This window comes from Rutidosis leptorrhynchoides, chromosome 4 (genome assembly GCF_046630445.1).
Source record: "Rutidosis leptorrhynchoides isolate AG116_Rl617_1_P2 chromosome 4, CSIRO_AGI_Rlap_v1, whole genome shotgun sequence".
Lineage (NCBI taxonomy): Eukaryota > Viridiplantae > Streptophyta > Magnoliopsida > Asterales > Asteraceae > Rutidosis > Rutidosis leptorrhynchoides.
Genome location: NC_092336.1, coordinates 227,094,689 through 227,121,992, shown reverse-complemented (window position 1 = coordinate 227,121,992; position 27,304 = coordinate 227,094,689). Strand labels below are relative to the sequence as shown.

Sequence of the window (27,304 nt, the reverse complement as noted above, 5' to 3'; positions counted from 1 at the left end):
CCATCATAACCCTTGTGCAAGTCTAAGACATGTAGCACAACTTCACTTAAGAGTTGTAAGTGTTTTGATGAATCAAAGTTACATCAAGGTCTTAGATCTAACACATACATGAACTTTAAAGCTAATAACAAGTTACAAACTTGAAAATAAACTAACTAATCAAGATCTTAAGATGTAGAACATAGTTCTTAGTTAGATCTTGAAGATCCAAGACTCAAAAGTCTAGATCAAGCATAAGTATACAAAGTTATATTTAAAGAAAACTTATTTACATGTTCTTGAACTTTTAAGTTAACTTTTAGTTCAAGAGAAATGAGATCAAGGTTAACTAGTAACATTTGACCAATAATAACATAAATCATGAAATTAAAGTGCAAGTAAATGAAGTAAATAGCTAAGTAAACAAGTAATTAAGTTCATGATTTGCATACTTTAAAGATTCAAGCCTAAGCTTGATCTTTAAGGAAAGTAAACTTTAAAGTTTATTTCATGAATCACAAGTATGCTTTCAACACATGAACTTACAAACTTTTGAAACAATATATGTAGAACATAAACTAGTAAGTTTAGTTCTTGTGTTCTTGAAAATACAAGATAAAGAAGAATGAAACTAGTAAGTTGATTCTTGAAACTAGGTAAGTAATAACTATAAGTAAGTAACAACTACAACAAGTAACAAAACAATAATCAAAGAACAAGTGATGATGATGATTAAAGGGTGTTCTAGTTTCGGTTTTAAGCAAGAAGAAAAGAAGAAGAAGTTGTTCAAGTTACTTACAACAACTAGAGAAAAAAGAGAGGAAAAATGGAAGCAAGTCTTGTGTGTGTTTTTGAGAGAGCATACAAGTGTGAGAGTTATGAGAAAAAAAAATGAAATCAAACCCCTTATGGGTGTCCCCAAACCGACGGTTTGGTTGAGCAAAAAGGGGGAGGGATTTGTTCTTTGGGTCCTTGCATGTAAAGCCTTAAAAGTGTGGATAAAAGGTGTAGTTGCATGGGGATTAATAGTTAACTAGATTCCAAATGAACCAACTAGCTAGTTATGTCACTAAATGATACTTACACTTTGAAAGACATGGGCTAAGTAGTTCACTTAAAAGGTAGGGTGGGCTTATAAGCCCAAAGTCACAAGTCCATAACACTAATAAAGCCCAAGTTCACTTAATTAACAAATAAACCCAATTAAAGCCCAAGTATTTAACTAATAGCCATAGTTAATCAAAATGATTAATAATCCTTAATCATAAATGCAAATAATATCTAAAAATATTATTCGTGAAGTTTCGTGTGTCACAAAGACGTTTCGGGCATTTAAAAGTCAAGTACGGGCAATCATGGCAACATGTAAATGTAATAACATACATTCGTTTAATCACACGTATTAATAATAGTAATTATTAATAAATAAATGTTGGAAAATCCAGGGTCGTTACATATGGAGTTGCTAATGTTTTAAGAAATCGTAATAATACGATCTTGATTGGTTAAATTACCAGAAGTTACGGGAAAAGATAGAACTATCAAGAAAATATGTTCTTGATATGTTTAGAGATTAGGTAGATTGTAAGAGTCGTGTAACATGGCACATGATGACGTTATGATCCGTGAATCATCACGTTCCATTAGAAACTCAGCATGACTTAGTGTAATATAATCACGTTGATCAAATGTCATTATATTATACTAACTCATGCATCAATTTCCAAAACTACTTCAAGACATTCATAATTCAAACTCGAATTTTTCAGAAATTTTGAAACTAAAATAGTTTTCTTTCTGATGTAACACTGATATCGCGAAGAGATAAATGATTTCGGATAAGAATAGTTATGAAAATATCTTCAGAAATATCGAGGATATTTATAATGAAAGATATGATAATATCTTAGAATTTTAGAATCAAATTGTGATGAAGAAATTCATTCACGATGATTTAGAGCGGTTAAGGAGCAAGGTTTTCGCTAAAGATTTCATCAGAAACATAATCATCTGGATTCTTTATGTACAAGTTTAGTCCTTGTGATTTGTTCAGAGTCTCCTTCATGGTTAGCTTAATTCGTTTTTCAGTATCAAAATTTCTGAGCTTTTTCAACACTCCATTCTTTATCATCAAACTTTTGACATTTAGGCTGTCTACCGTTTTTGCTGCTTCATTCAGGTTTTTCAAAACTCAGAGAGTTGATTCGTAGACTGGTTGCTTTTCAGGATTTCAGAATTGAAGTACATAATTCTAGGGGATAAACGTTATATGTATATATATAACTGTTGAAGTGGAAACGCTGCGAGATTCGAGATTGATGATTGATGATTCTCAGTAATTGGTATGACAATTCTTGTTATAAAATGTGGATGAGTATATGATAAGGTTTTTATGAACAAATATAATGGTTTTTCGGAGAGACTTAAGTCAATGAGTAATGAAGTTGCTGGTAAGTTTACTGCTAATGTGGTGAGAAATAAACGGTTCCCCGGTAATGATGACGAAAGACAAACTTATATATCAAGGTTATAATAAGGCTAATCCGAATGAAAGTCGAAGTTCATTTGCTGGAGCTGTGACAAAATTGGCTAATTTGGAAAGAGATTGCAAGGCTATTTTTGGTGATAACAACGCCAATGGAGCTAGCTCAGATACGTGTTAAACATTTACTCAGGTTCCGGGTGTTTTCAGGTGCATAACTATATGCATCAATCTTTTCTTCCGTAGATGAGGTGCGGTTGGTTCATCCTTTCAATTGAGGTGTTTTCAAGAATCATGAAAGGTTTGAACACAGATTGTAATCGTCAAGATACAAATGAGGTTTAAGATGAAATCAAGTGGCAAACTTGAAGAATTGTTTAGTTTTATATGTTATAATCAATATTTTAATTCATTTTAATTGTCCAATATTGATAGTCCACAGTTAGTAATTCAATAATTCATATATAATATTCGAATTAATTAATACGTATCGTGACCCATTGTATGCATGTCTGATGTCAAAGCTAAGGGGTATAAAATACTATTAAATTTTAGCAGGAAATACTATTAAATACGATACATTTTTACACAAGATATTTATTTATTTAGAGAATAGATATACTTAAACCTTGCTACAACACTTATAGGCAGTGTACCTAATCGTACAGTAGTGTAGTTTTTAGTAAGTCCGGTTCGTTCCACAGGGAATCTTTTTAAACAAAGCTTAACGCTATATTTGTTTACTTTTATAGAAATACATATATATATATATAAGTAATATTATTATTATAAAGGGGGGTTTTTACCGTTTAATGACCGGTTTGTCGATTTTAAAACTTTAGTCGCAGTTAAAACCTAATGTAAAATATTAAATAAATAAAAGACTTAATTTAAAGCGTAAAATAAATAACGATAATGAAATTGCAATAAATAAAAGTGCGATAAAATAAAATTGCGATAATTAAAAAGTACGATAATTAAAAGTGCGATTAAATAACAATAAATAAAAGTGCGATAATTAGAAGTGCAATTAAATATAAAATAAAGGAAATTAAATATGAAATAAAAGAATTATGCTTATTTAAACTTCCGTAATCATGATGTTTGACGTGTTGATTTTAGTTTTATGCCCATGGGTTAATTGTCCTTTGTCCTGGATTATTTAATATGTCCATACGGATTTGTCCATAATAGTCCATCAGTCATAAATATAAAGAGCGAAAGCCTTCGTCAAATTATTCTTATTCCCGAAGTCAAATATTCCAACTAATCGGGGATTCGAATTGTAACAAGGTTTTAATACTTTGTTTAATGAATACACCAGGTTATCGACTGCGTGTAAACCAAGGTTTTACTACTTTGTTAACAATTACACCAATTACCCTTGAATGTAATTCACCCCTGTTTCAACAAGTTTATTAACTATTAATCCAGTTCCGTATCCGGTAAAATGAATAATTATTGGTATTTATAGATATCCCGCCCACCGTACCCAGTCAAGCGTATGTGGTTATATATAAATACGTCAAATTATAAGTTTGTATATTAAATTAACAAGGTATTGTTTAGTTAATATAAAACCCATTAATAGCCCATAGTCTAATTTCCACAAGTGTCGTTCTTTTGTCCAAACCCCAATTATGGTACAAAGCCAAATTACCCAATTTTAGTAATTAGCCCAACATCATGATTACTTCGGATTAAATAAGCATAATAATAACTTAGCTACGAGACATTAATATAAAAAGGTTAAACATAACTTACAATGATTAAAAATAGCGTAGCGTTACATGGACAGAATTTCGACTTACACCCTTATAACATTCGCTAACATACCCTTATTATTAGGATTAAAATTAAAATTAAAATTAAAATTAAAATATAAATATAAATATATACGATATAGATAGAGAGATGGATGGATTTTTGGTGATTTTTGCGATCAGAATTCGTTTGCTTTTATAGGGATTTTCGACTTTTGGGGCTCCGCGACTCGCGGCATTTTTGCCTTCAAACTCCGCGAGTCGCGGAGTTTGAAATTACAGCTCAGTCCCTTTTGGAGTCTTTCTTGCCGACGGTTTATAATATATATATAATATATATATAATTAATATAATTAATTATATATTATATTATATTTATATACGTAGTTAACTTGTAATTTTTAGTCCGTTGCGTCGAGCGTTGAGAGTTGACTCTGGTCCCGGTTCCGGATTTTCGAACGTCCTTGCGTACAATTTTATATTTTGTACTTTGCGTTTTGAATCTTGTACTCTTGTAATTTCGAGTCGTTTCTTATCAATAATTGGAACCTCTTTGATTGTCTTTTGTACTTTTGAGCTTTTTGGTCGTTTGCGTCTTCAATTCGTCGAATCTGTCTTTTGTCTTCACCTTTTATTATTTAAACGAATATCACTTTTAAATAGAACAATTGCAACTAAAAGCTTGTCTTTCTTGAGGAATAATGCTATGAAATATATGTTCGTTTTTAGCATTATCAAATATTCCCACACTTGAGCGTTGCTTGTCCTCAAGAAATATCGTCTTGAAATACTAGAATCACTTCTTTATTCTTCACACTTTGTACATCAGTGATTTCTATACGGTGGTATGAACAATGGTAGTAACGATATGGTTTACAGTCCCACATGACTATAAAAATTTAGATCCATTAAGGAAATTGGATCTTTATGAAAACATTTGATCTTTTGAAAATTAAATCTAGTTTTTACCCTAGATAAGTTTTCCGGGATAACCCTTTACCGGTGTTTGCAAAATATTTTTGTGGGTTTGGTGGGTTTTAGATTTGAAAATTTTAGCTCAAAACTTATGGTTTTGTGTCACCCACTTGCTAACCTTGTATTTGGAAAGCAACATGTCCAGTTTACTTGTCCCGTATATTACTTTTCGGTAAACTACCGTCCGGTTATAAAGGAAAGCGTTGAACAAGCAACTGTTAAGGCAATGTCCCCTGACATGCTTTTAATTATGGTCTATAACGTGTCGGACGCAATTACTATCCTTGGTAGGAGCAATAGTAACGCTCACCCTTATGATTTTTTCGATCTGGCACAAGGTCCTGTCTTTGACCATGCTATGCAACCACCGTTCTTACGGTTGACACCCGATTTACTTCAGGTGACCTAATGAATTCCAGGTGAATTCCTAGGATTTTACGTTCAATGGTAATGAACGCATTGAAAATAGGGTTTTCAGAAAACAAATCGGTTTGTAATTTTGATCAAAATATTTTCTCGTTCAAGCTCGAGTTTAGATATCATTGAATTCCATGAGTTTGTAATTCTCAATCTTTAAGGTCAATCTCAAGGATTGAGTAATATCAGGCTTAAAAGCTGATTTTTGATCTTTTAAGGAGATTATCCTTTCTGGGGATCTGATTCATTAGTCTTATCAAGCTAATTTGCATGGTGCCCCCCCATTGTACGAGATAAATCCTTCTCATGGTTAGGATAAATCTGACCACTTGGCGACCCTGTTTAATGCTGAGTTCCGTGGATTTCCTGCTGATTTTAGTGATGACTTTTCTAGATTTTTCGTCAACCTACAGCTGGTCTGGACGACAACTTCATGACCTAAATCAAGAAGCGCGTGTCTTTTTCGGAAGACTTTACTTCCTTTTAATGATGGAATTGATTCATCGTGTAGATCCATCTTTTCTTTTCTTTCATCGGGTAAAACAGTTTAGTTTAGTCCAAAGCAAAAGTATTTTCAGTTATTTGTTACAGAAATATGTGATATATGTTTTGAATAACTTGGAGAATTTTCCCACACTTGGCTTTTATTTTTCTTTTTATCGTCATCTATTCTATTTTAAATGAATTTTAACATTTTGGTTTGTTTCTCAATTTATGTCCTTTCCGAGGTTACAATAATTTCGGTGTTAAAACCTAGTTTTATCGTTCATAAATATGTATAAACATGATTTTGAGTTCATTTAATTGAAAATTTTGAAAAATTTTACTAGAATTGGGTAGTCAGTATATAAGACTAGGGCTGTTCTTTATTATCAGAGAGCACTAGATTCTAATACAACTACTGCTTTACTAGTATTTTTAATGGTAACCAAGTGTTTAAGATAAAAATTTTAAAATCCGAAAGAATTTAACCCCTTCCCACACTTAAGATCTTGCAATGCCCTCATTTGCAAGAAATCAGTAACAATTTAAATTATTGAGGGTGATTTGTGTGAAAATGATTAAATTTTAACCAAAGTTTCCAAATATATTGGCGTTTGTTTGCTGAATGATAAATGGTGCACATCATTTGTTCATTCCGTCTTGTTGTTATTTCACATATATTTTGCATCTTGTCGTCAAAATTAGTTGCTTTTGCTGAACTTAATGCCAGTCTTTGAAAATGCGTTGTTTTACCCTGTTGTGTACATAAGATAAACTGCAAACATATATGCATATTTTTGAAGTTTGGTATATTACCCCACATTCAAAAATTATTAAAATCTAGGAATAAAAGTTAGAAAATTATAAAAACTATTACAATATTAACATAAGTATTAAATGTATCAATATTACAAATTACAAAATAAATAAAACTAAGTATACTAGGGATGATACTGGTACCAATAGGGGTTCCAAGCATAACCATAGGTGCTATAGAATGCTTCGGCAGGGTTATACGTAGGATACGGTGGTTGCATCTCTATAGACCAGGGAGGGAAGATGGGTTTTGGTGTAGGAATATAGTTTCGACCTATATGTTGGCAATGAGCTATGATTTGGTTCTGATGAACTTGCCAATCTTCAAATGCTCTCTGTCTAGCATTTTCGTACTCCTGAGAAGCTATAAACCTTTGCATTTCTTGCATCTCATTCCCCCCTCCTACATTACCTTGCTGTTGGTTTCTCTCAACCTGTGGATGTCTACCATGGTATGGTACTGCGGCGTTATTTCGGCTCTTCAAAACTTTCGCACCATGGTATACATTTAAACCTATAGTATCGCGGGGTTCTGGTTCTTCCACTAATAATCCCCCCGACTTATATCCACACCGAGATATTCAGCAATCAAAGTAATAAAAATACCACCTCCTATTATGCTATGCGGTCTCATCCCCCGAATCATAGCTGATAAATAATAACCCACACAATACGGTATACTTACAGCGCTTTGTGGGTCTCGAATACACATATGGTAAAACAAATCCTGTTCATTTACTTTTTCCTTGTTCTTACCCCTTTGTGTAATCGAATTAGCTAAAAACCTATGAATTACTCTTAATTCAGCTCTATCTATGTCCAAATAAGAGTAATTTCCCCCTTTGAAACGGTGATAGCTTGTCATTTGACTCCACACATCGTGTGTATCAAAATTTTCATCTATCTTTCTACCGTTTAGTATCAACCCTCTACAATCAGCAGATGCTAACTCCTCAGGCGTATATATACGTAAAGCCTGAGCCATGTCTAGTAAAGACATGTGGCGCATCGAACCGCCTAACAAAAATCTAATAAAAGAACGATCTGTTAAACTAGCTACCCGATCATTCAACTCTATACTACACAACAATTCTTCACACCATACTTTATATACAGGTCTACGCATGGTGAATAGACGTACCCAGTCATTAAAAGTAGAATTACCATACCTCTGTACAAGTAATTCCCTAATTGGCCCGGCCAATTCTACAGCTTCTAAGGGTCCCCATTCTATGACCCTTGGTAGCTCAACAACCTTAGAATGAAGAGTATGCAAACCCCTTTGATATTTTGGATAATCTATCCAAAGTCTGTCAAATCTCAGGTTCGGGTGCAACTCTTCCAAGTGCATATCAGAAAAGGTCATGACTGGATGAGGTATATCCTGCTTATAGTAGTTATCCACCTCCTGTTGTTCCGCATTCTCAGCAGGAGCATTGCGAGCTTGGGATGAAGATTCACCCCTTTCAGTCTGCAAAACACATCAAACACAATTTTTGTGCATTCAAATATGCATTAGTGTCAGCAAAATCATCAATCAAAATAATTACAATGACATGATCAATTTATATCAAACTTAAGCTCATTTTCATATTTTCATCAAATCTACACTTTTTCAAATAAGCATATACGAAAATGTTCGCCAAGTTCATAAGCATTCAACTCAAATAACATGTCAAAATAATCATTACTAGCAATTAAACAAGTCTCAAATGGCATTATCTTTCAAAAATCAAGTTCATGAATTTTTAGACTTGAAAAAGTCCACTTTAATTCTCAAAATCATGTTTAGGCTCAAAGTTTGGATCATTTAACTACCTAAACATGTTACACTACTTAATTTAGCAACAATTCATGACAAAAATCGGCCATAACCTGTTTATATCAAAAAGCCCCAAATTTGCTCAAGAACACAAACCCTAGATTACTCAAAATTTGAAGTTTAAGGCTTCTAATCTTGTTAAACAGCATCAATCTAGGTTATACAAGCATAATACATAAACAATTTAAGCCTAATTACACTAAAAAGCATCAAAATCAAATTGGGGAAAAAATTGCTCAAGAACACTAATTTCGGATTAAATGGTGTTTAGTTGTAGAAATTTACCGTTTTTCTTGAGTAATTCCTTGATGGCATCCTTCTCAACATGATTTTAGTAAAAGATTTGGTGATTAACGGTTAAAAATTGTGATTTTGGGGGTTTTTTCTCGGGTTTTTTCGTGCAGTTTTTCGCAGTATGTTTTTGTTTTGGGTTGGGACTGATCTGTTATGCGTTTATATTTTTTTTATGTATTTTGGTCCCTCCGCGACTCGTGGAGATATCCCCTTCAAACTCCGCGAGTCGCGGAGTTTGGTATTTTTTTTTTTTAATAGTCTTTAACTTATTAAAACAATTAATTAATTAATTTTAAAATTTTGTTTCCTTTGTTATTTAGGACGAGGTCGTTTCAGATCGATGTCCTAGTCCGTCCTTCGACAAAACTTTAAAATTTTTCTTTTTGTAGCGATTGTTTTAAAAGCTAAGATTTTTGGATTTTTTTTAATGTTTTTGGCATACTTTAATTCAATAAGATTAAAAATAATGATAATAAAAGTTCTCGTCCCTCCCTCGGGTAAAGCAATTTCGGTTCAAAGACCTAGTCTTCAACTTACAACGAATTTTAAAAATCATATTTTTAACTTAATGAGATAGAGTAAATTTTTGTTTTTAAATTCACACAATTTAAATATAAAATTCAAAATTAATATTAAAAATTCACACCAAACTTAAAATTTGAAATGCATAAAATTAAAATTTCATATTTTAAAAATTAAAAATTCACACCAAACTTAATTTAAAAATTTATAAATTCATACCAAACTTATATTAATTTTTCAAATATTTACAATTTTAAATATATTGTTTTTACAAAGTTTACAATATTAATTTAAGATTTAAATATTAATTTTAAAAACTTGGTAAAAATAAAATTAAAAATCTTTTTGGCTTTTTATCCTACTTTAATCAATCAAATATTATCAAAAATATGCGCCCCTCTTTTCGGTAAAGTAATTTCGGTTCCAAGACCTAATTTAACTCATGACGAATTTTTGAAATATTTTGGGTTGATTGTTTAAAGATATTTATACCTTAAGAATAAACGTTAAATTTCGCAGTGATGTAATAAATTTTTGTATGATATCAATAATTTCGGTCGCCAAACCTAATTTTATTCAATACCAATTTAATACTTTTTAGCGAACAAATTAGCGTTTATTATCAAAAGGTTAAAAATAAAAATAAAAATAAAAACTGTACAGACATACCTGTGAAATAGATTTCTTAGTTATATGATCTATCCCATTTATAAGATAGTCAGTTTAATTGGTTTTCCATGGCTACATAGGCGTAACCTCGAGCATTTAGTGTCTTTTCTTCTAAACATATGAATGGTCCGTCTCTGCATAAAGTAACAAATTCGGTGTTTGAATAGGTTTGATTATTTGAACATTTACCTCCATGTGACCATTTTCCGCATTTGTGACATCTTTCTAGGTGTCGTGCTCTTCTTTTCGCTGCGGATTTTGATTTTCCTTTACCAAATTGTAACTTATTATCTTCGCATCTGGATTCTTTTCTAACTCCGTCCATTCTTTCTCTGATTACTAATACTAATTCACTCGGTAGTATGTCATTATTTCGTTTAGTGATCAAAGCGTGTAGCATTAGACCATGGTTTAGTTCACAGGCAGTCTTCATTTTGTAAAAACCTAAAAAAAATAAAAATTCAGAATGGGGGGAGAAGACTAGTTCTTTAGGGTCTGCTAGGGAAAGACCATTCGGGTTCCATTTTCGAGAACTACACGAAAACAGACAATCTAACTCTAACAGAAATACATAAACCCCTTTGATTCTCCCCACACTTAGTTGGCTGTGGTATCGAAATTGTGATTAACATTATTTTCAATTGAATCATCAACAACTTGTATATCTTTGACTTTTACTTCAATCCATTTGTTGATTTCCTCCGTAACTTTCACAAATTCAACTAACATTGCCTTTTCTTTTGACGATAAATTGGATATTAATCGGTTATATAACTTAAAGTTTCCTTTAATCTTAGCATCGTGAATCCGTTTATAAAGTTTCTTCGTTGAACTGTTAAAAATGGATTCATCTAATTTCGTATCATCAACGGCATTCTTTGTGATTGGATCATCATTAAGTGTTTCTTCATCTTCCCCACACTTATGCATTTTTATTGGTCTAACAGTTTTGGTTTGTGGAGATCTAAACTTTCGGTTCACAAAGGTGATCGGTGTATCACCATTCCTAAGTGTTATTCTACCTTCTCTTACATCAATGAATGCCTCGGTGGTTGCTAAAAATGAGCGACCTAGAATTAGAGGAATATCAAGGTTTTCCTCCATATTAATCACTATGAAGTTTGTAACAAAGGTCAAACTTCCCACGTTAACAAGTAAATTATTTGCTATTCCAACCGGGTGTTTAATGGTTTGGTCAAATGATTGAACACCTATTTTGGTTGGTTTTAATTTACCCATGCCTAATCTTTTGTATAAGGAAAGAGGCATAATATTTTCACTTGCTCCTAAATCTGCGAGTCCATTATATACAGCACCATCATTAAGTAAGCAAGAAATGATAAATTCACCCGGGACTCCTGCTTTAGTAAGTCGAGTTGGTTTGTAAACCTTTTTCGGGTGTTCTTTCCTTGGTTCTTTCATTTCTATTTGAATTTCTTGTTCACATTTTTCTTCGTTTCTTGGAATGGGAGGTTTGTATAGGAATTCTTCTTCATCACTCAAATTTGAATCATCCCTATATTCCAGTTTTGATTTTTCATATGTTGTTGATAACATATAACATATTTATGTTTTCATTTTGAAGGTTTTCTTGGGTGGTGAAATTATGATTAACTTCATTGTCAACTTCCATCGGACCATGTATGTAATGTTTAACTCTGTGACCATTAACTTTAAATTCAATCCCATTTGAATTTATCAATTCTATCGTTCCGTATGGGAAAACTCTTTTGACTATGAATGGTCCAGACCATCTTGATTTCAAATTTCCAGGAAATAGCTTGAATCGTGAATTGAAAAGAAGAACTCTGTCTCCTTCCTTAAATTCTTTTGAACTTCTGATTCTTTTATCATGCCATTTCTTCGTTCTTTCTTTATAGATTAACGAATTATCGTATGCTTCATGTCTTAATTCTTCTAATTCGTTTAGTTGACTTAATCGTAGACGTTCGGCTTCATGTAAATCAAGATTACATGTCTTCAAAGCCCAAAATGCTTTGTGTTCAATTTCTACTGGAAGATGACATGCTTTTCCATAAACAAGTCTAAAAGGTGTGGTTCCAATTAGAGTTTTGTAGGCTGTTCTAAAAGCCCAGAGTGCATCCTCCAATTTAATGGACCATTCCTTCGGATTTGATCCTATGGTTTTCTATAGAATACGTTTTAAAGCTCGGTTGGTATTTTCAACTTGTCCACTTGTTTGTGGATGATATGCGGTGGAGATTTTATGAGTTACTCCATATCTTTTAAGAACTTTCTCAAGTTGATTATTACAGAAATGAGTACCCCGATCACTTATTAAAGCTTTCGGTGTTCCAAACCTTGCAAAAAGATGTTTTAAAAAGTTGACTATAACTCGTGCATCGTTAGTTGGGAGAGCTTGTGCTTCCGCCCATTTAGATACATAATCAATGGCTACGAGTATATATAGATTATTATGAGATTTTGGAAATGGACCCATAAAGTCAATACCCCAAATGTCAAATACTTCACATACTTGGATGACATTTTGTGGCATTTCATCACGTTGACTTATTTTTCCGGCCCTTTGACAAGCATCACAGGATTTGCAAAGTAAGTGTGCGTCTTTGTAAATTGTAGGCCAATAGAATCCATCATCATAAACTTTTCTTGCTGTTAGTTGAGGCCCATAATGCCCTCCTGTTGGTCCTGTGTGGAAATGGTTTAATATTTTACTAGCTTCATCTCCAAATACACATCGGCGTATTATTCCATCGGGACAACTTTTAAACAGATGTGGATCTTCCCAAAAATAGTGTTTTATATCACTGAAGAATTTCTTTCGTTTTTGGTACGATAATCCTTTCTCAAGGAATCCACAAACTAAGTAGTTTGCATAGTCTGCAAACCATGAGATTTCATTATAATCTATCTTCAATAGATATTCATCAGGAAAGTTGTCTTGTATGGCCGATTCATTTAGAACTTCTAACTCAGGATTTTCAAGACGAGAAAGATGATCAGCGGCGAGATTTTCTGCTCCTCTTTTATCTCGGATTTCAATATCAAACTCTTGTAAGAGTAAGATCCAACGGATTAATCTTGGTTTAGCATCTTGTTTTGAAAATAAGTATCTATGAGCAGAATGGTCGGTATAGACCACCGTTTTTGCTAGAACGAGATATGATCGAAATTTGTCAAAAGCAAAGACAATAGCAAGGAGTTCTTTTTCAGTAGTTGTATAGTTTGTTTGTGCTCCTTGTAACGTCTTACTAGCATAATATATAGGTTGAAATCGTTTTTCAATCCTTTGTCCTAAAACGGCTCCCATTGCAAAATCACTTGCATCGCACATTAGTTCAAATGGTAGATTCCAATTTGGTGTTATCATGATCGGCGCATTAGTGAGTTTCTCTTTAAGAATATTAAAAGATTTGATACACTCATCTGAAAAGATGAATGGAGCATCCTTTTCTAGGAGTTTATTCATAGGAGTGGCAATTTTAGAAAAATCTTTTATGAAACGTCGGTAAAAACCGGCATGCCCTAGAAAACTCCTAACTCCTCTAACATTGGTGGGATGTGGAAGTTTAGCAATTACATCTACTTTAGCTCTATCCACTTCAATTCCTTCTTTTGAAATTTTATGTCCAAGAACGATGCCTTCTTTAACCATGAAATGGCATTTCTCCCAATTAAGAACTAGATTTGATTGTTCGCATCTAATTAACATTCGTTCCAGATTAACTAGACATGATTTAAATGTATCACCGAAGACTGAAAAGTCATCCATGAATACTTCCATGCATTCTTCTATCATGTCGTGAAAAATCGCCATCATACATCTTTGAAAGGTTGCAGGGGCGTTACAAAGTCCAAATGGCATGCGTTTGTAAGCAAAAGTACCATAAGGGCACGTGAATGTGGTTTTCTCTTGATCTTCGGGTGCTATTGGAATTTGAAAATATCCGGAAAATCCATCTAGGAAACAATAGTAACTATTTCCGGCTAATCTTTCCAACATTTGATCAATGAAAGGTAAGGGAAAGTGATCTTTTCTGGTAGCGTCATTTAATTTTCTATAATCAATACACACACGCCATCCTGTTACCGTCCTAGTAGGAATAAGCTCATTTTTCTCATTTGTAATGACAGTCATGCCACCCTTCTTAGGCACGCATTGAACTGGGCTTACCCATGGACTATCAGAGATTGGATAAATTAGACCTGCGTCTAGCAGTTTAATAATCTCTTTCTTAACTACATCTTGCATATTAGGATTTAGTCTTCGTTGGCGTTGCACATACGTTTTATGACCTTCTTCCATAAGGATTTTATGTGTGCAATACGAAGGACTTATTCCTTTAATATCATGAATCTTCCATGCAATGGCTGGTTTATGAGCTTTCAACACAGAAATGAGTTGTGATTTCTCATTTTCAGTAAGAGAAGACGATATTATTACAGGTAATTCAGATTCACCATGTAAATAAGCGTATTCCAAATGGTTTGGAAGTAGCTTTAACTCTAATTTCGGAGGTTCTTCTATCGATGATTTGTATCGATATCTGTCTTCTTCTTTTAGCATTTGAATTTCTTCTGTTGTTGGTTCATATCCATTAGCTATTAGTGTAGCTAACATTTCAGCTTCATCAATTGGTTCATTACCTTCTCCTAAAGAACATTCTCCTGTTCCTTGTAATTCTGGAAATTCTTCTAATAATTCTGCATGTGCATCTATAGTTTGAATATAATAACATGTATCATCTGCAGATTGTGGTTGTTGCATTGCTCTATCAACTGAAAAGGTAACACTCTCATCCTCTATACTTAGGGTCAATTTCTTACCGAACACGTCTATCATTGCTTTAGCCGTGTTTAAGAATGGTCTTCCTAATATGAGAGGAACTTGAGAATCTTCTTCCATGTCCAAAACAACAAAATCTACTGGAAATACTAAAGTACCAACTTTAACTAGCATGTTCTCCATTATCCCTCTAGGATATTTTATTGATCTATCGGCTAGTTGTATGCTTATTCTGGTTGGTTTCAATTCTCCAAGGTCTAGTTTAGCGTATAGTGAATACAACATTAGATTTATACTAGCACCTAAGTCTGCCAATGCTTCTATTGAACTAAGACTACCCAGAAAACATGGAATTGTGAAACTTCCTGGATCAGATAATTTTTCTGGTATCTTATTCAACAGCACTGCTGAACAATTAGCATTCATAGTAACAGCCGAGAGTTCTTCCATTTTCTTTCTATTTGAGATTAGATCTTTCAAGAATTTAGCATATCTAGGCATTCCTGAAATCACATCAATGAAAGGAAGATTTACATTTATCTGTTTAAACATATCCAAGAATTTGGATTGCTCGGCTTCAAGTTTCTCTTTCTTCATTTTACTCGGGTAAGGAAGTGGTGGTTGGTATGGTTTAACATAAGGTTTAGCCTTAACTGTGTTATCTTCATTAACCTTTTCAACTACCGGTTCTTTTTCCTTATCTTGATCAGGTTGTGGTTCTTGTGGAGTAGGAATAGCTTCATCAGAAGTTACAGGTATTTCCGGTGGTTTAAGCGTTGTACCACTTCTTTTGGTAATAGCTTTAGTTGTTTCATTCCGGGGGTTAGCATTTGTATCACTAGGTAAACTTCCCGGTTTTCTTTCACCTATTAACCTTGCTAGGTTACTTACTTCTTGTTCCAGATTTTGAATAGAAGCTTGTTGATTTCTAAATGCTTGAGCATTTTGTTCATTGGTTTGTTTCTGAGATGTGAAAAACTGCGTTTGAGTTTCAACTAGCTTCGTCATCATATCTTCTAAATTCGGCTTTTTATCATCGGTTTGTTGTGGTGGCTTGTTTTGAAAATTAGGTCTTTGCTGATTGTAAGTATTATTGGATACTTGTTGATTGCTAGGACCTTGTTGGTTGTTGTATGGAATATTTCGGTTATAATTCTGGTTTTGATTGTAAATTGGTCTTGGCGGTTGATAACTATTCTAATAATTATTTCCAGGCCTTTGGTTTATGTATGAAATATTCTCTCTTTGTTCCATTGTTAATTCAATACTGAGACAATCTTTTGTCAAATGTGGTCCTCCACACTGCTCACAACTAATTCGTATTGAGTGAATATCTTTAGTCATCTTTTCCATTCGTCTTTCCACAGCATCTATCTTTGCAGAAATGGAATCTAAGTCATGGCTAGAATCGGCTCTAGCTGCTTTAGATGATCTAACGATATCTTTTTCTTGGTGCCACTCATGTGAGTGGGAAGCAGTGTTATCAATAATTTTATAAGCATCAGTTTCAGTTTTCTTCATAATAGAACCACCAGCTGCTATATCTATGTTTTTTCTTGTAGTGATGTCGCATCCTTGGTAGAATATTTGTACTATTTGACAGGTGTCTAAACCATGTTGCGGACATCCTCTTAACAACTTTCCATATCTAGTCCATGCCTCATATAGAGTTTCATTCGGTTTCTGTGTGAACGTAACAATTTCTGCTTGAAGTCTTACGGCTTTAGATGCAGGAAAGAATTGTTTAAGAAATTTTTCAACTAAAACGTCCCATGTATCGATCGCCCCTTCAGGTAACGATTCCAACCAATCTTTGGCTTCTCCCTTTAAAGTCCAGGGAAATAACATGAGATATATCTGTTCATCCTCCACTTCTCTTATTTTAAATAGTGTGCAGATCCTATTAAAGGTACGTAAATGTTCATTTGGATCTTCCTTCGGCGCACCACTAAATTGGCATTGATTTGTCACCATGTGTAGAATTTGTCCTTTGATTTCATAATCTGGCGCATTAATGTCTGGATGAGTAATTGCGTGACCTTGGCCAGTGCGTTTAGCTCTCATTCGGTCTTCCATACTTAAAGGTTCCAGATTCTCCATAATTGAATTTGTTGAATCGAAATCACTAGAGGATTCTGATTTAATGGTTCGTTCCTCAACAATCTCTGTTTGAATGATTGGTGGTTCCGGAGGAAAGTTTAGTGGTTCAGGATCTACGAATCGTTCCTGAATATTCTCCGGATTCTCAATTGTGAGGTCGGGTTCAAAAAATGGATTATCGGAAATTTGAACTGAAGTACTTGGTCGACTGGATGACGATTCTAAAGAAAAATCAACGGCAGTAATGTTTGCTAAATGTCTTGATCTAGTTACAGGTGGTGAACGTACAGAAGGTAGTGAACGTCTTGCTCGGTGCATTCACTGAATATCCTATTAGTTTTTTTTTTTTTTAAAAGGAAAGAAAAATTATAATAAGTTATCCAATCAATAGACTTTTCTGATTTTGCCCACGTTTCGAATAGCCAAAAGATGCAGCAGAGGGGCAGGATTCGTTTGGTCTCAATATAATTGAGGACTGTTTGGCTCCAATAACTCGGTCCACGTACAAATCCAACTATTACTACGAACCAGAAAATTTTTATGTCTATCAATTTAACCATTTAAAATAAATTTTCGTAATTTTAAGAAATTTAGATAAGAAGTAGAATAAAAATTTATGTCCTAAAAACTAGAATAGCGAGAAATAAGAAAGAAAAAGAGTTCGTCGGAAAAAGATTGAAAAAGAAAAATGGTTGAAAAATAAAAGGTGACGGAAAAATAAAAGAAACTAATAAAACTTAAAAATACTTGACTAACCTAACCTTATTACTACAACTAACTTAAAATTATAATCGTAAATTGAGATTACTAATTGGAATGATAATTGATACATAGGTAAAAGTCGTCTAAAAATATTAAAGCTTACAAGTAAAACTATATCCCAAATGGAAATAACTTAAAAAGAAACTAAAACTTAAAAAGGCGTCGCAAAATTCTAAAGTACCTAAATCTTAGTCTAAAGAAAAAGCACTTAAGGAATTCTACGGCAAAGACTAAAAATCTAGGAGTAAAAATAACTATGGCAAAATCTAAGTTTAAAACTAAATATGAGCTAAAAATACAAATATTACGCTAAAACAATTAAAAAGGGACAAAATATAAAAATATACAAAAAGTTGTAAAAATTACAATTTTTATAAAAATATTATTTTTATATTATTTATTTTATAAAACTATTAATTTTATAATTTAATTAAACTAATTTACTAAATAAAACAAATTAAATAAAAAGTAAAACTTAAAATAAAACAAATTATAATAATAATAATAATTAGGGTTAAATAATAATAATAATAATTAATTACCCGTAATTAATGTAGAATTAGGGTTCTGTCGCGTGTCAGGTACCCTCCGCGAGTTGCGATATTCAAGGCTTCAAACCCCGCGAGTCGCGGGGTTTCAGTTTTCAACTGATAGGTTATTTAAATTCGACGCGTTTTTCTTTATTTATTTATTATTTTTTTTTATTTTCTGTTTTTAATTTTTCTGTTTAAAAAAAAAATATGTGTATAAAAACTTATATTTAAAACTTAAATAGATAGAATTACTTTATAATTTTATAAATAAAAATCTTAAAACTAGATTTATATATATATTTTTTTATATGTTTTTAAATAAAAATAAAATACTTAAATAAAACTTATATAAAAATAAAGAAACTTTATAAAACTTAAATATTTAACAAAATCTTAAAAATACTTATATTTTTGTTTTTCTTTTTATATTTTCGAATAATAAAAAAAAACGTAAATTTTTTTTTTATATTAGCGTTGCGCTTCCGGCGTTTAAGATTCCCCGGCAGCGGCGCCAAAAATAACTTGATGTCAAAGCTAAGGGGTATAAAATACTATTAAATTTTAGCAGGAAATACTATTAAATACGATACATTTTTACACAAGATATTTATTTATTTAGAGAACGGATATACTTAAACCTTGCTACAACACTTATAGGCAGTGTACCTAATCGTACAGTAGTGTAGTTTTTAGTAAGTCCGGTTCGTTCCACAGGGAATCTTTTTAAACAAAGCTTAACGCTATATTAGTTTACTTTTATAGAAATACATATATATATATATAAAAGTAATATTATTATTATAAAGGGGGGTTTTTACCGTTTAATGACCGGTTTGTCGATTTTAAAACTTTAGTCGCAGTTAAAACCTAATGTAAAATATTAAATAAATAAAAGACTTAATTTAAAGCGTAAAATAAATAACGATAATGAAATTGCAATAAATAAAAGTGCGATAAAATAAAATTGCGATAATTAAAAAGTACGATAATTAAAAGTGCGATTAAATAACAATAAATAAAAGTGCGATAATTAGAAGTGCAATTAAATATAAAATAAAGGAAATTAAATATGAAATAAAAGAATTATGCTTATTTAAACTTCCGTAATCATGATGTTTGACGTGTTGATTTTAGTTTTAATCCAGTTCCGTATCCGGTAAAATGAATAATTATTGGTATTTATAGATATCCCTCCCACCGTACCCAGTCAAGCGTATGTGGTTATATATAAATACGTCAAATTATAAGTTTGTATATTAAATTAACAAGGTATTGTTTAGTTAATATAAAACCCATTAATAGCCCATAGTCTAATTTCCACAAGTGTCGTTCTTTTGTCCAAACCCCAATTATGGTACAAAGCCAAATTACCCAATTTTAGTAATTACCCCAACAACATGATTACTTCAGATTAAATAAGCATAATAATAACTTAGCTACGAGACATTAATATAAAAAGGTTGAACATAACTTACAATGATTAAAAATAGCGTAGCGTTACACGGACAGAATTTTGACTTACACCCTTATAACATTCGCTAACATACCCTTATTATTAGGATTAAAATTAAAATTAAAATTAAAATATAAATATAAATATATACGATATAGATAGAGAGATGGATGGATTTTTGGTGATTTTTGCGATCAGAATTTGTTTGCTTTTATAGGGATTTTCGACTTTTGGGGCTCCGTGACTCGCGGCATTTTTGCCTTCAAACTCCGCGAGTCGCGGAGTTTGAAATTACAGCTCAGTCCCTTTTGGAGTCTTTCTTGCCGACGGTTTATAATATATATATAATATATATATAATTAATATAATTAATTATATATTATATTATATTTATATACATAGTTAACTTGTAATTTTTAGTCCGTTGCATCGAGCGTTGAGAGTTGACTCTGGTCCCGGTTCCGGATTTTCGAACGTCCTTGCGTACAATTTTATATTTTGTACTTTGCGTTTTGAATCTTATACTCTTGTAATTTCGAGACGTTTCTTATCAATAATTGGAACCTCTTTGATTGTCTTTTGTACTTTTGAGCTTTTTGGTCGTTTGCGTCTTCAATTCGTCGAATCTGTCTTTTGTCTTCACCTTTTATTATTTAAACGAATATAACTTTTAAATAGAACAATTGCAACTAAAAGCTTGTCTTTCTTGAGGAATAATGCTATGAAATATATGTTCGTTTTTAGAATTATCAATGTCTCAAACTCGATCACAACTCAAAGTATATATATTATTGTAGAATCAACCTCAACCCTGTATAGCTAACTCTAGCATTACCGCATATAGAGTGTCTATGGTTATTCCAAATAATATATATAGATGCGTCGATATGATATGTCAAAACCTTGTATACGTGTCCCGATATTTAAAGTGCGTAAAATAAATAACAGAAATTAAATTACAATAAATAAAATTGCTAGAATTAAAATTGCGATAATAAATTGCGATAAATAAAATGTAATCAGTTAGCTAGGAACAGTTAGTTAGGATTTTGTTAGCATGGATTCTTAACAAAGTTTCTCATAGTTAATTTGTTTATTTCTAACAAATTTTATTTTGTCAAATGTTTTCTTCATTATGCCACATGTTGGATTCTGATAGATCAAAATCCAAATATGAAATTGAATGAAAATGATTATTCTGTGGTGAACGGATACGTATATCGGTGGATGTAAGTAAGATAGTAAATGACTGTTGAATCAGATTTGAAGAATGTACAGTGTAACTTATTAATGTGAAATCTAAACATTTCTCGGGTATTACCTACCCGTTAAAATATTTTCACCATTAACAGTTTGTACAAAAGAATTTTCAATTACATTCTTTATGAAAACATATATACATACATATTTTCTTCCGATGTAATCATGGATTTAATGAGTCAATATGATATTAAACTCATTTGATTTACCGTTAGGTCAAGAATATATAATCTCTAAAACATTAGAGATTACATAATCGTTATGTCGAACGAAGATAATCGATGTAGAACATCATGTAGAATGATGATTATACTCGAGGTACAGAATGAAATGTTGAGGCATGGATTGTTGATGGTACTGGTGCTGTTTATTGATGGTACTGTTGGTGTCGATGATGTTGCTGAAGCTGGTAAATTTTGCACCATATTCTCCAAATTGATTATTCGAGCGCAAAGTTCATTGACTTCTTATATTATTCCAGGATGATTGTCGGTCGGAACGAGCGAATGAATAAGGTTTAGAATTTTAGATAGAATATAATCGTGGCGAGATACTCTAAAAATGAGTGTGAAAATGGTGTTTCGAATTGGTTTGCCGGTGAGTGCTTCAGGTTCTTCACCAATAGGTGAATTCGGTTGGTGGAAAGGATCGTTTTCTTCTAGTATCCATTGATTAATTTGACTACGAACTCATCAGATGAATTGGGGATGGCTGATCTGGTGAAGCTGCTTCCGGAGTTGTGACGACCCGGAAATTTCCTACCAAATGTAAACCAAATCTTAATATGATTTCGATACGATAAACAAAGTCGGTAATGTTGAGTCTCAATAATTTTAAAACTATGTTAATGTATTCATTTAATCTTTGACTAATTCCGAAGATTCACGAACATTTATGTGTAAATAAATATGTAAACATTTATATATATATAAATATAAGTGTATATATAATACCTTGAATTAATAACAATACACTTTAATCAATTTGAAATTAAAAATGTAATTCATGTGATTGGTTATACTAGTGTTATTATTATTATTATTATTATTAGAAAATAATACAATTGTTATCATTATTAATATCATTATAATTAGTAGTAAATTATGATCATTTCTATGACTTTTATTGTTATTACTAAAAGTTATCATTTTCAAGTAAGATTCTTATTATCATTATATTTATTATTTTTATCATTACTTCTATTATTATAAGTACCTTTACTTTTAGTAATATTATGAAATTAAAAGAATTTTATTATTAGCATAACCTTATATTCTTTATAATTATTATTATAAATAATATCATTATTAACATTATTATTAATAATTATTATTATTATTATCATTAATATTATTATTGTAATTATAATAATAATTATTATTAGTATTAACAAGTAGTATTGTTATCATTATTATCAATAGATTCTTTATCAATAATTATTATTAATATTAATATTATTAATATATTTATATTAAGTACTAATATTTATTTTATGAGAAAGAATAAAAAAAAATCTATTACAGGTTCCTATCAACCTTTATTTGATTCCATTTTCCTGTCCCAAAAATTGTACCATTTGATCTCAAATCTCTAATGAAAACAAATTCTATTGAGAGTCTTTATCTATTCTCCATTCTTTTTTATTTCTTTCTCCTGGAATGATTTTATCTATTGATTACTTATTTATATATATAACCAGCGAATATTTTTGAGTTATTGGTAAAAGCTCATTCACTTCTTTCATCATCAAAGTCATTTACCAATTATAAATCACTGTATTGTGAGGAATTAATCAAAAAATTTAGTAAACTGCACGACATACCTCTGTTCTTCAACATTTTTAGTCAAATTTCGAATTCGTGTTTTATATCAAAATCTATAAATGCAAAGTTTTTAGGAACGATCTAACTAAACTATCTGTAAGTTTTCAAGCTCCAATTCTTCCTTTTAAATTCCAATTTTGGAATCAAAGTTTTGTTCCAAAAAGTCAACTGAAGTGTACTTGGTAAAATTCGGATTTCCTGTTATGTTTTAAGTTAAATTGAAGATTCAAATAGTTTTTAGTAATCATTTAAAACTTAGTTCATGTTGTAGTCGTGAGCTATAATAGTCTCAAATTCATGATCAACTTTTAATTTATGCGTTCTTGAACTCAAATATTCAAAAGCTCGATTTCTTATCATTCCTCAAAATCTATAAATGTAATTTTGTTAGGAATCACCCACTTAAACTTTCTGCAAAATTATACATTCCAATTCCTAAAAACGAGTTCGAATTTACGAGTCAAAGTTTTGTTTTTAAAAAAGTCAACTAATGTTCTTCAATCAAATTCGTGTTATATGTTATGATTTCAGTTAAATTGACAATTTAGAAAGTTTTTAGGAGTGAATTGAAACATAAATCGTGTTGAAAGTTTTATCTAAAACATCCTCATTTGTTCGATCAATTTTTTTTCCTTGATGTTAACAGCGTCGAGCTTGCAGCTGTGGATTTTTTTTTTCTTTTTCTTTCGATTTTCTTATTTAATCAAGAGGCCAACTATATTTTTACTGATTATTTATAATTCTTAAAATCATAATCAATGTTTGAGTCTACCTTGTTCTTCGCTAGTCTACATCAACGTTTTTAACTATATATATATATATATATGTATTTTTTTTTTGTTAATTCAAGATAAACATTTGATCATTCTAAACAAGTCCCAAGTCTTAAATTAAGATTGTCAAGGTTTGGTTTGAACTCTGTTCGATTCGGTTTTGGAAAGGAGGATGAAGAAAAGGTCTCAGTTAGAAAAGGGTTAAATAAAAACGGGTGGAGGAATAATCAGAAAAATTAAATTGGCAGAATGGTTTAGAGGAGGAGCGGGTGAGTGAGAGGTCGTGGGTTCAAGTCTCGCTTGAGACATTTTTTTTCTATAAAAAGCTTATTGAAGGTAGATTTCTTTTGTTATGTTATATTTATTATTATTATTAATTATTATTATTATTATTATTATTATTATTAATTTTCATTGTTGATATTAATTATTGTTATCACTACAAGTATTAAAATAATTATTGTTATTATTGTTACTAAAATAGGTATATCTATAAAAGTTATCATTTATTATCATTATTATAATATTAGATACAATTATGAATATTATTAGTAATATTATGAAAATAATAAAATTATTGTTTTTCATTAATATTGATATTAGAATCATTTCTATTAGTATAGTAACATATTTAAAATTTGTAATATCATTATTACCATTATTATTGATATAAATACTATCTTAATATTATTATTATTATTATTATTATTATTATTATTATTATTATTATTATTAAGATTATTATTATCAGTGCTATTGTTATTATTAAAGTTTATTATCATTACTAACAATATCATTTAAAACAAAAAGTAGTATGATTATTAATAATATCAATATCATTATTATCAAAAGTATTATGAAGATAAAGATAAAAGTTTTAAAAATATTATTACAAATATATATTAACTATATTAACAAATTATTTTAGAAATACCCATATATAACAATTTAGGTATTTTTTTTTTTTTTTTTTTTTTTTTTTTTTTTTTCTCTCTCTCTGACTTGCTCCACCCCAAAAAAAGCAAACAACCACCTCATACATTTGAACACATTTTGCTCTTAGATCCGATCGAATTGGAAGTCGAAATCGTCATCATTATACTCGCAGCAATTTTCCGAACCTGAGAGTACAACTTTCGCCGACAAACCTCTCTCCACGCGCCGCCACGCGCTGCCTGTCAGGTCGCCGGAATAGTACTCCGGTCACTTTTTTTTTTTTTTTTTTTTTTTTTTTTTTTCAGGTTTTTTTTGCAGGGAATATTACCGAGCTTGGAGCAAAAGTCCTTGCGAACCAGAAACCTCGCTAATTTGCTATCTGCTCTGCTACCTCTGTGCCGCCGGTAGCCGCCGGTTGCCGGAACTCCCTTGTTCTTACAAGGCCGTGTTTGTTTTCTCTGACCCTTAACTTTTCTGTTCTACTACCTTTTTTGCACCTAACGGTGCTGTTTACACTTCTATTTGATTCTTCATTACATATAACTACTTATTATTTTTAGTTACATTTTTTTCCCATATACCTACTGTTTTTCAACCTGTAGCTTTGATTTTCAACCTGTAGGAATCCTGTTATTCCTGTTACTACTTATTACGGTATTTGTTTTTTTTTTTTTTTTTTTTTTTTGCACTCTTGCTATCGTTAGCGTTTTTGCTAGTTGTTTCTACTGTGTCTTTAGCAACTCTTTTCTACTTAGTGCGCTGTTTATAGGGTAAGATAAACTCGTCACATACGCATGGTTACTTGAGGTCATGTCCTATTAGTTTAGGGGCGGGTAGGTCTAGAGGGAGTAGAGATACTCGCGTTAGGATTAGAGTAGGTAGTTGGAATGTAGGAACTTTGACTAGCAAAGCCCATGAACTTGTAAATACGCTACGTAAGAGTAAAGTGGACATATTGTGTGTTCAAGAGACCAGATGGAGGGGTGAAGAGGCGGTTGACGTGGACGACTACAGGTTGTGGTTCTCGGGTTCTAGAGTAGCTAGAAACGGGGTAGGGATCCTTATAGGACCCCTTTATAAGGATAATATTGTGGGTGTGGATAGGTGTAGCGATAGGATTATGTCGGTTAGGGTAGTTATCCAGGAGGAGACTTACATGGTCATTTGCGCTTACGCACCCCATGCTGGTTTAGGAGATGATGAAAAAGTTCGCTTTTGGGAAGCGTTAGATGAAGTTGTGAGGAGTTGCCCCGCCGACCATCGATTGGTTATTGGGGGAGACCTTAATGGTCATATAGGAACGATCTCGGACGGATATACGGGTGTCCATGGGGGCTTTGGGTACGGAGTTCGGAATGAAGAAGGACGATCTATTCTCGAATTCGCTGTTGCCCACGAACTGGTTGTTGCAAACTCCTTCTTTAGGAAGACGGAAGCACAACTAGCTACTTTCCACAGTGGGGGACATAGTACCCAGATTGACTATTTGCTGCTTCGCAAAGGGGACCTTAGAGCTTGCAGAGACTGTAGAGCCCTGACTACCTGGACTTGTTCCACCCAACACAGATTATTGGTCATGGACTTGGTTCTGCAGAGGCGGGTTACTAAAAGAGTGAGACCCGTCCAACCTAGGATCCTTTGGAAGAATCTGATTGAAGGGAAAGCCGAAACTTTTAAAACTTCAGTGTTGGAAAGAGTAGAGGCAGGAATGGATACCGTTACTCAAATGGACGCAGATCAGATGTGGAATAGGATGGCATCTGCTATTAGGGATGTTGCCAAGGAAACCTTAGGTGTGGCAGTAGGGACATCGAGAGGACATAAGTCTAATAGAGAATCATGGTGGATTAGTGATGAGGTTCAAACCAAAGTCGCACTTAAGCAACAGAGGTTTAAGGAGCTCATTACATGCCGGGACGGGACACGTGAAGATAGAACTAGGGCAGAAGAGAGGTATAAAGAAGCCAACAGAGAAGCTAAGAAGGCCGTTGCCCGTGCAAAAGATAAAGCGTATGAAGACTTGTATAGGAAACTAGACTCCAAAGAAGGAGCAAATGATATTTACAGGATTGCAAAAGCTAGGGAGCGTAGGAGGAGGGATATAGATAACATCAAGTTTATCAAGGATGAAGCCGGTCAAACCTTAGTGAAGGAAGAAGAAATTAGGAAAAGATGGGAAGGGTATTTCTCAACTCTTTTCGTGGGTGAAGGACCTGGGCGCCAAGAAGTTCCGCAGGACTTGGGAATAGGACAATTCCGGAACAACAGTTTCTGTAGGAGAATCAGGAAGGAAGAAGTAAGTTCGGCACTACGAAAGATGGGTAGAAACAAAGCTGTAGGACCTGACCAGATCCCAATAGAGGCGTGGCGGTGCCTGGGCGAGGATGGTGTCAGGTGGTTGACGTGTCTTTTCAATAAGACGCTTAGAAGTTATAAAATGCCTACGGAATGGAGACTCAGCGAGATTATCCCTATTTACAAAAATAAAGGGGATGCCCAAATCTGCGGTAATTATAGAGGCATAAAATTACTTAGTCATACTATGAAGCTTTGGGAGAGAGTGATTGAGACTAGACTTCGACGCGAGACTACGGTTTCAGAAAACCAATTTGGTTTCATGCCAGGGCGCTCTTCGATGGAGGCAATTCATATTCTAAGAAGCGTTATGGAGAAG

At 32.4% G+C, this 27,304-nt stretch overlaps 1 protein-coding gene across 1 annotated transcript in view; it reads left to right on the top strand.

Moving 5' to 3' along the window:
- The window catches only part of LOC139841448 (uncharacterized), a 53,902-nt gene that overhangs the window by 26,365 nt on the left and 233 nt on the right, over nt 1-27,304 (top strand). The window contains exons 3-5 of the mRNA XM_071831665.1: nt 24,936-25,077; nt 25,233-25,284; nt 25,400-26,926. Coding sequence (XP_071687766.1) covers nt 24,936-25,077; nt 25,233-25,284; nt 25,400-26,926 — 1,721 coding nt within the window. The remainder of the gene's footprint in view (nt 1-24,935; nt 25,078-25,232; nt 25,285-25,399; nt 26,927-27,304) is intronic.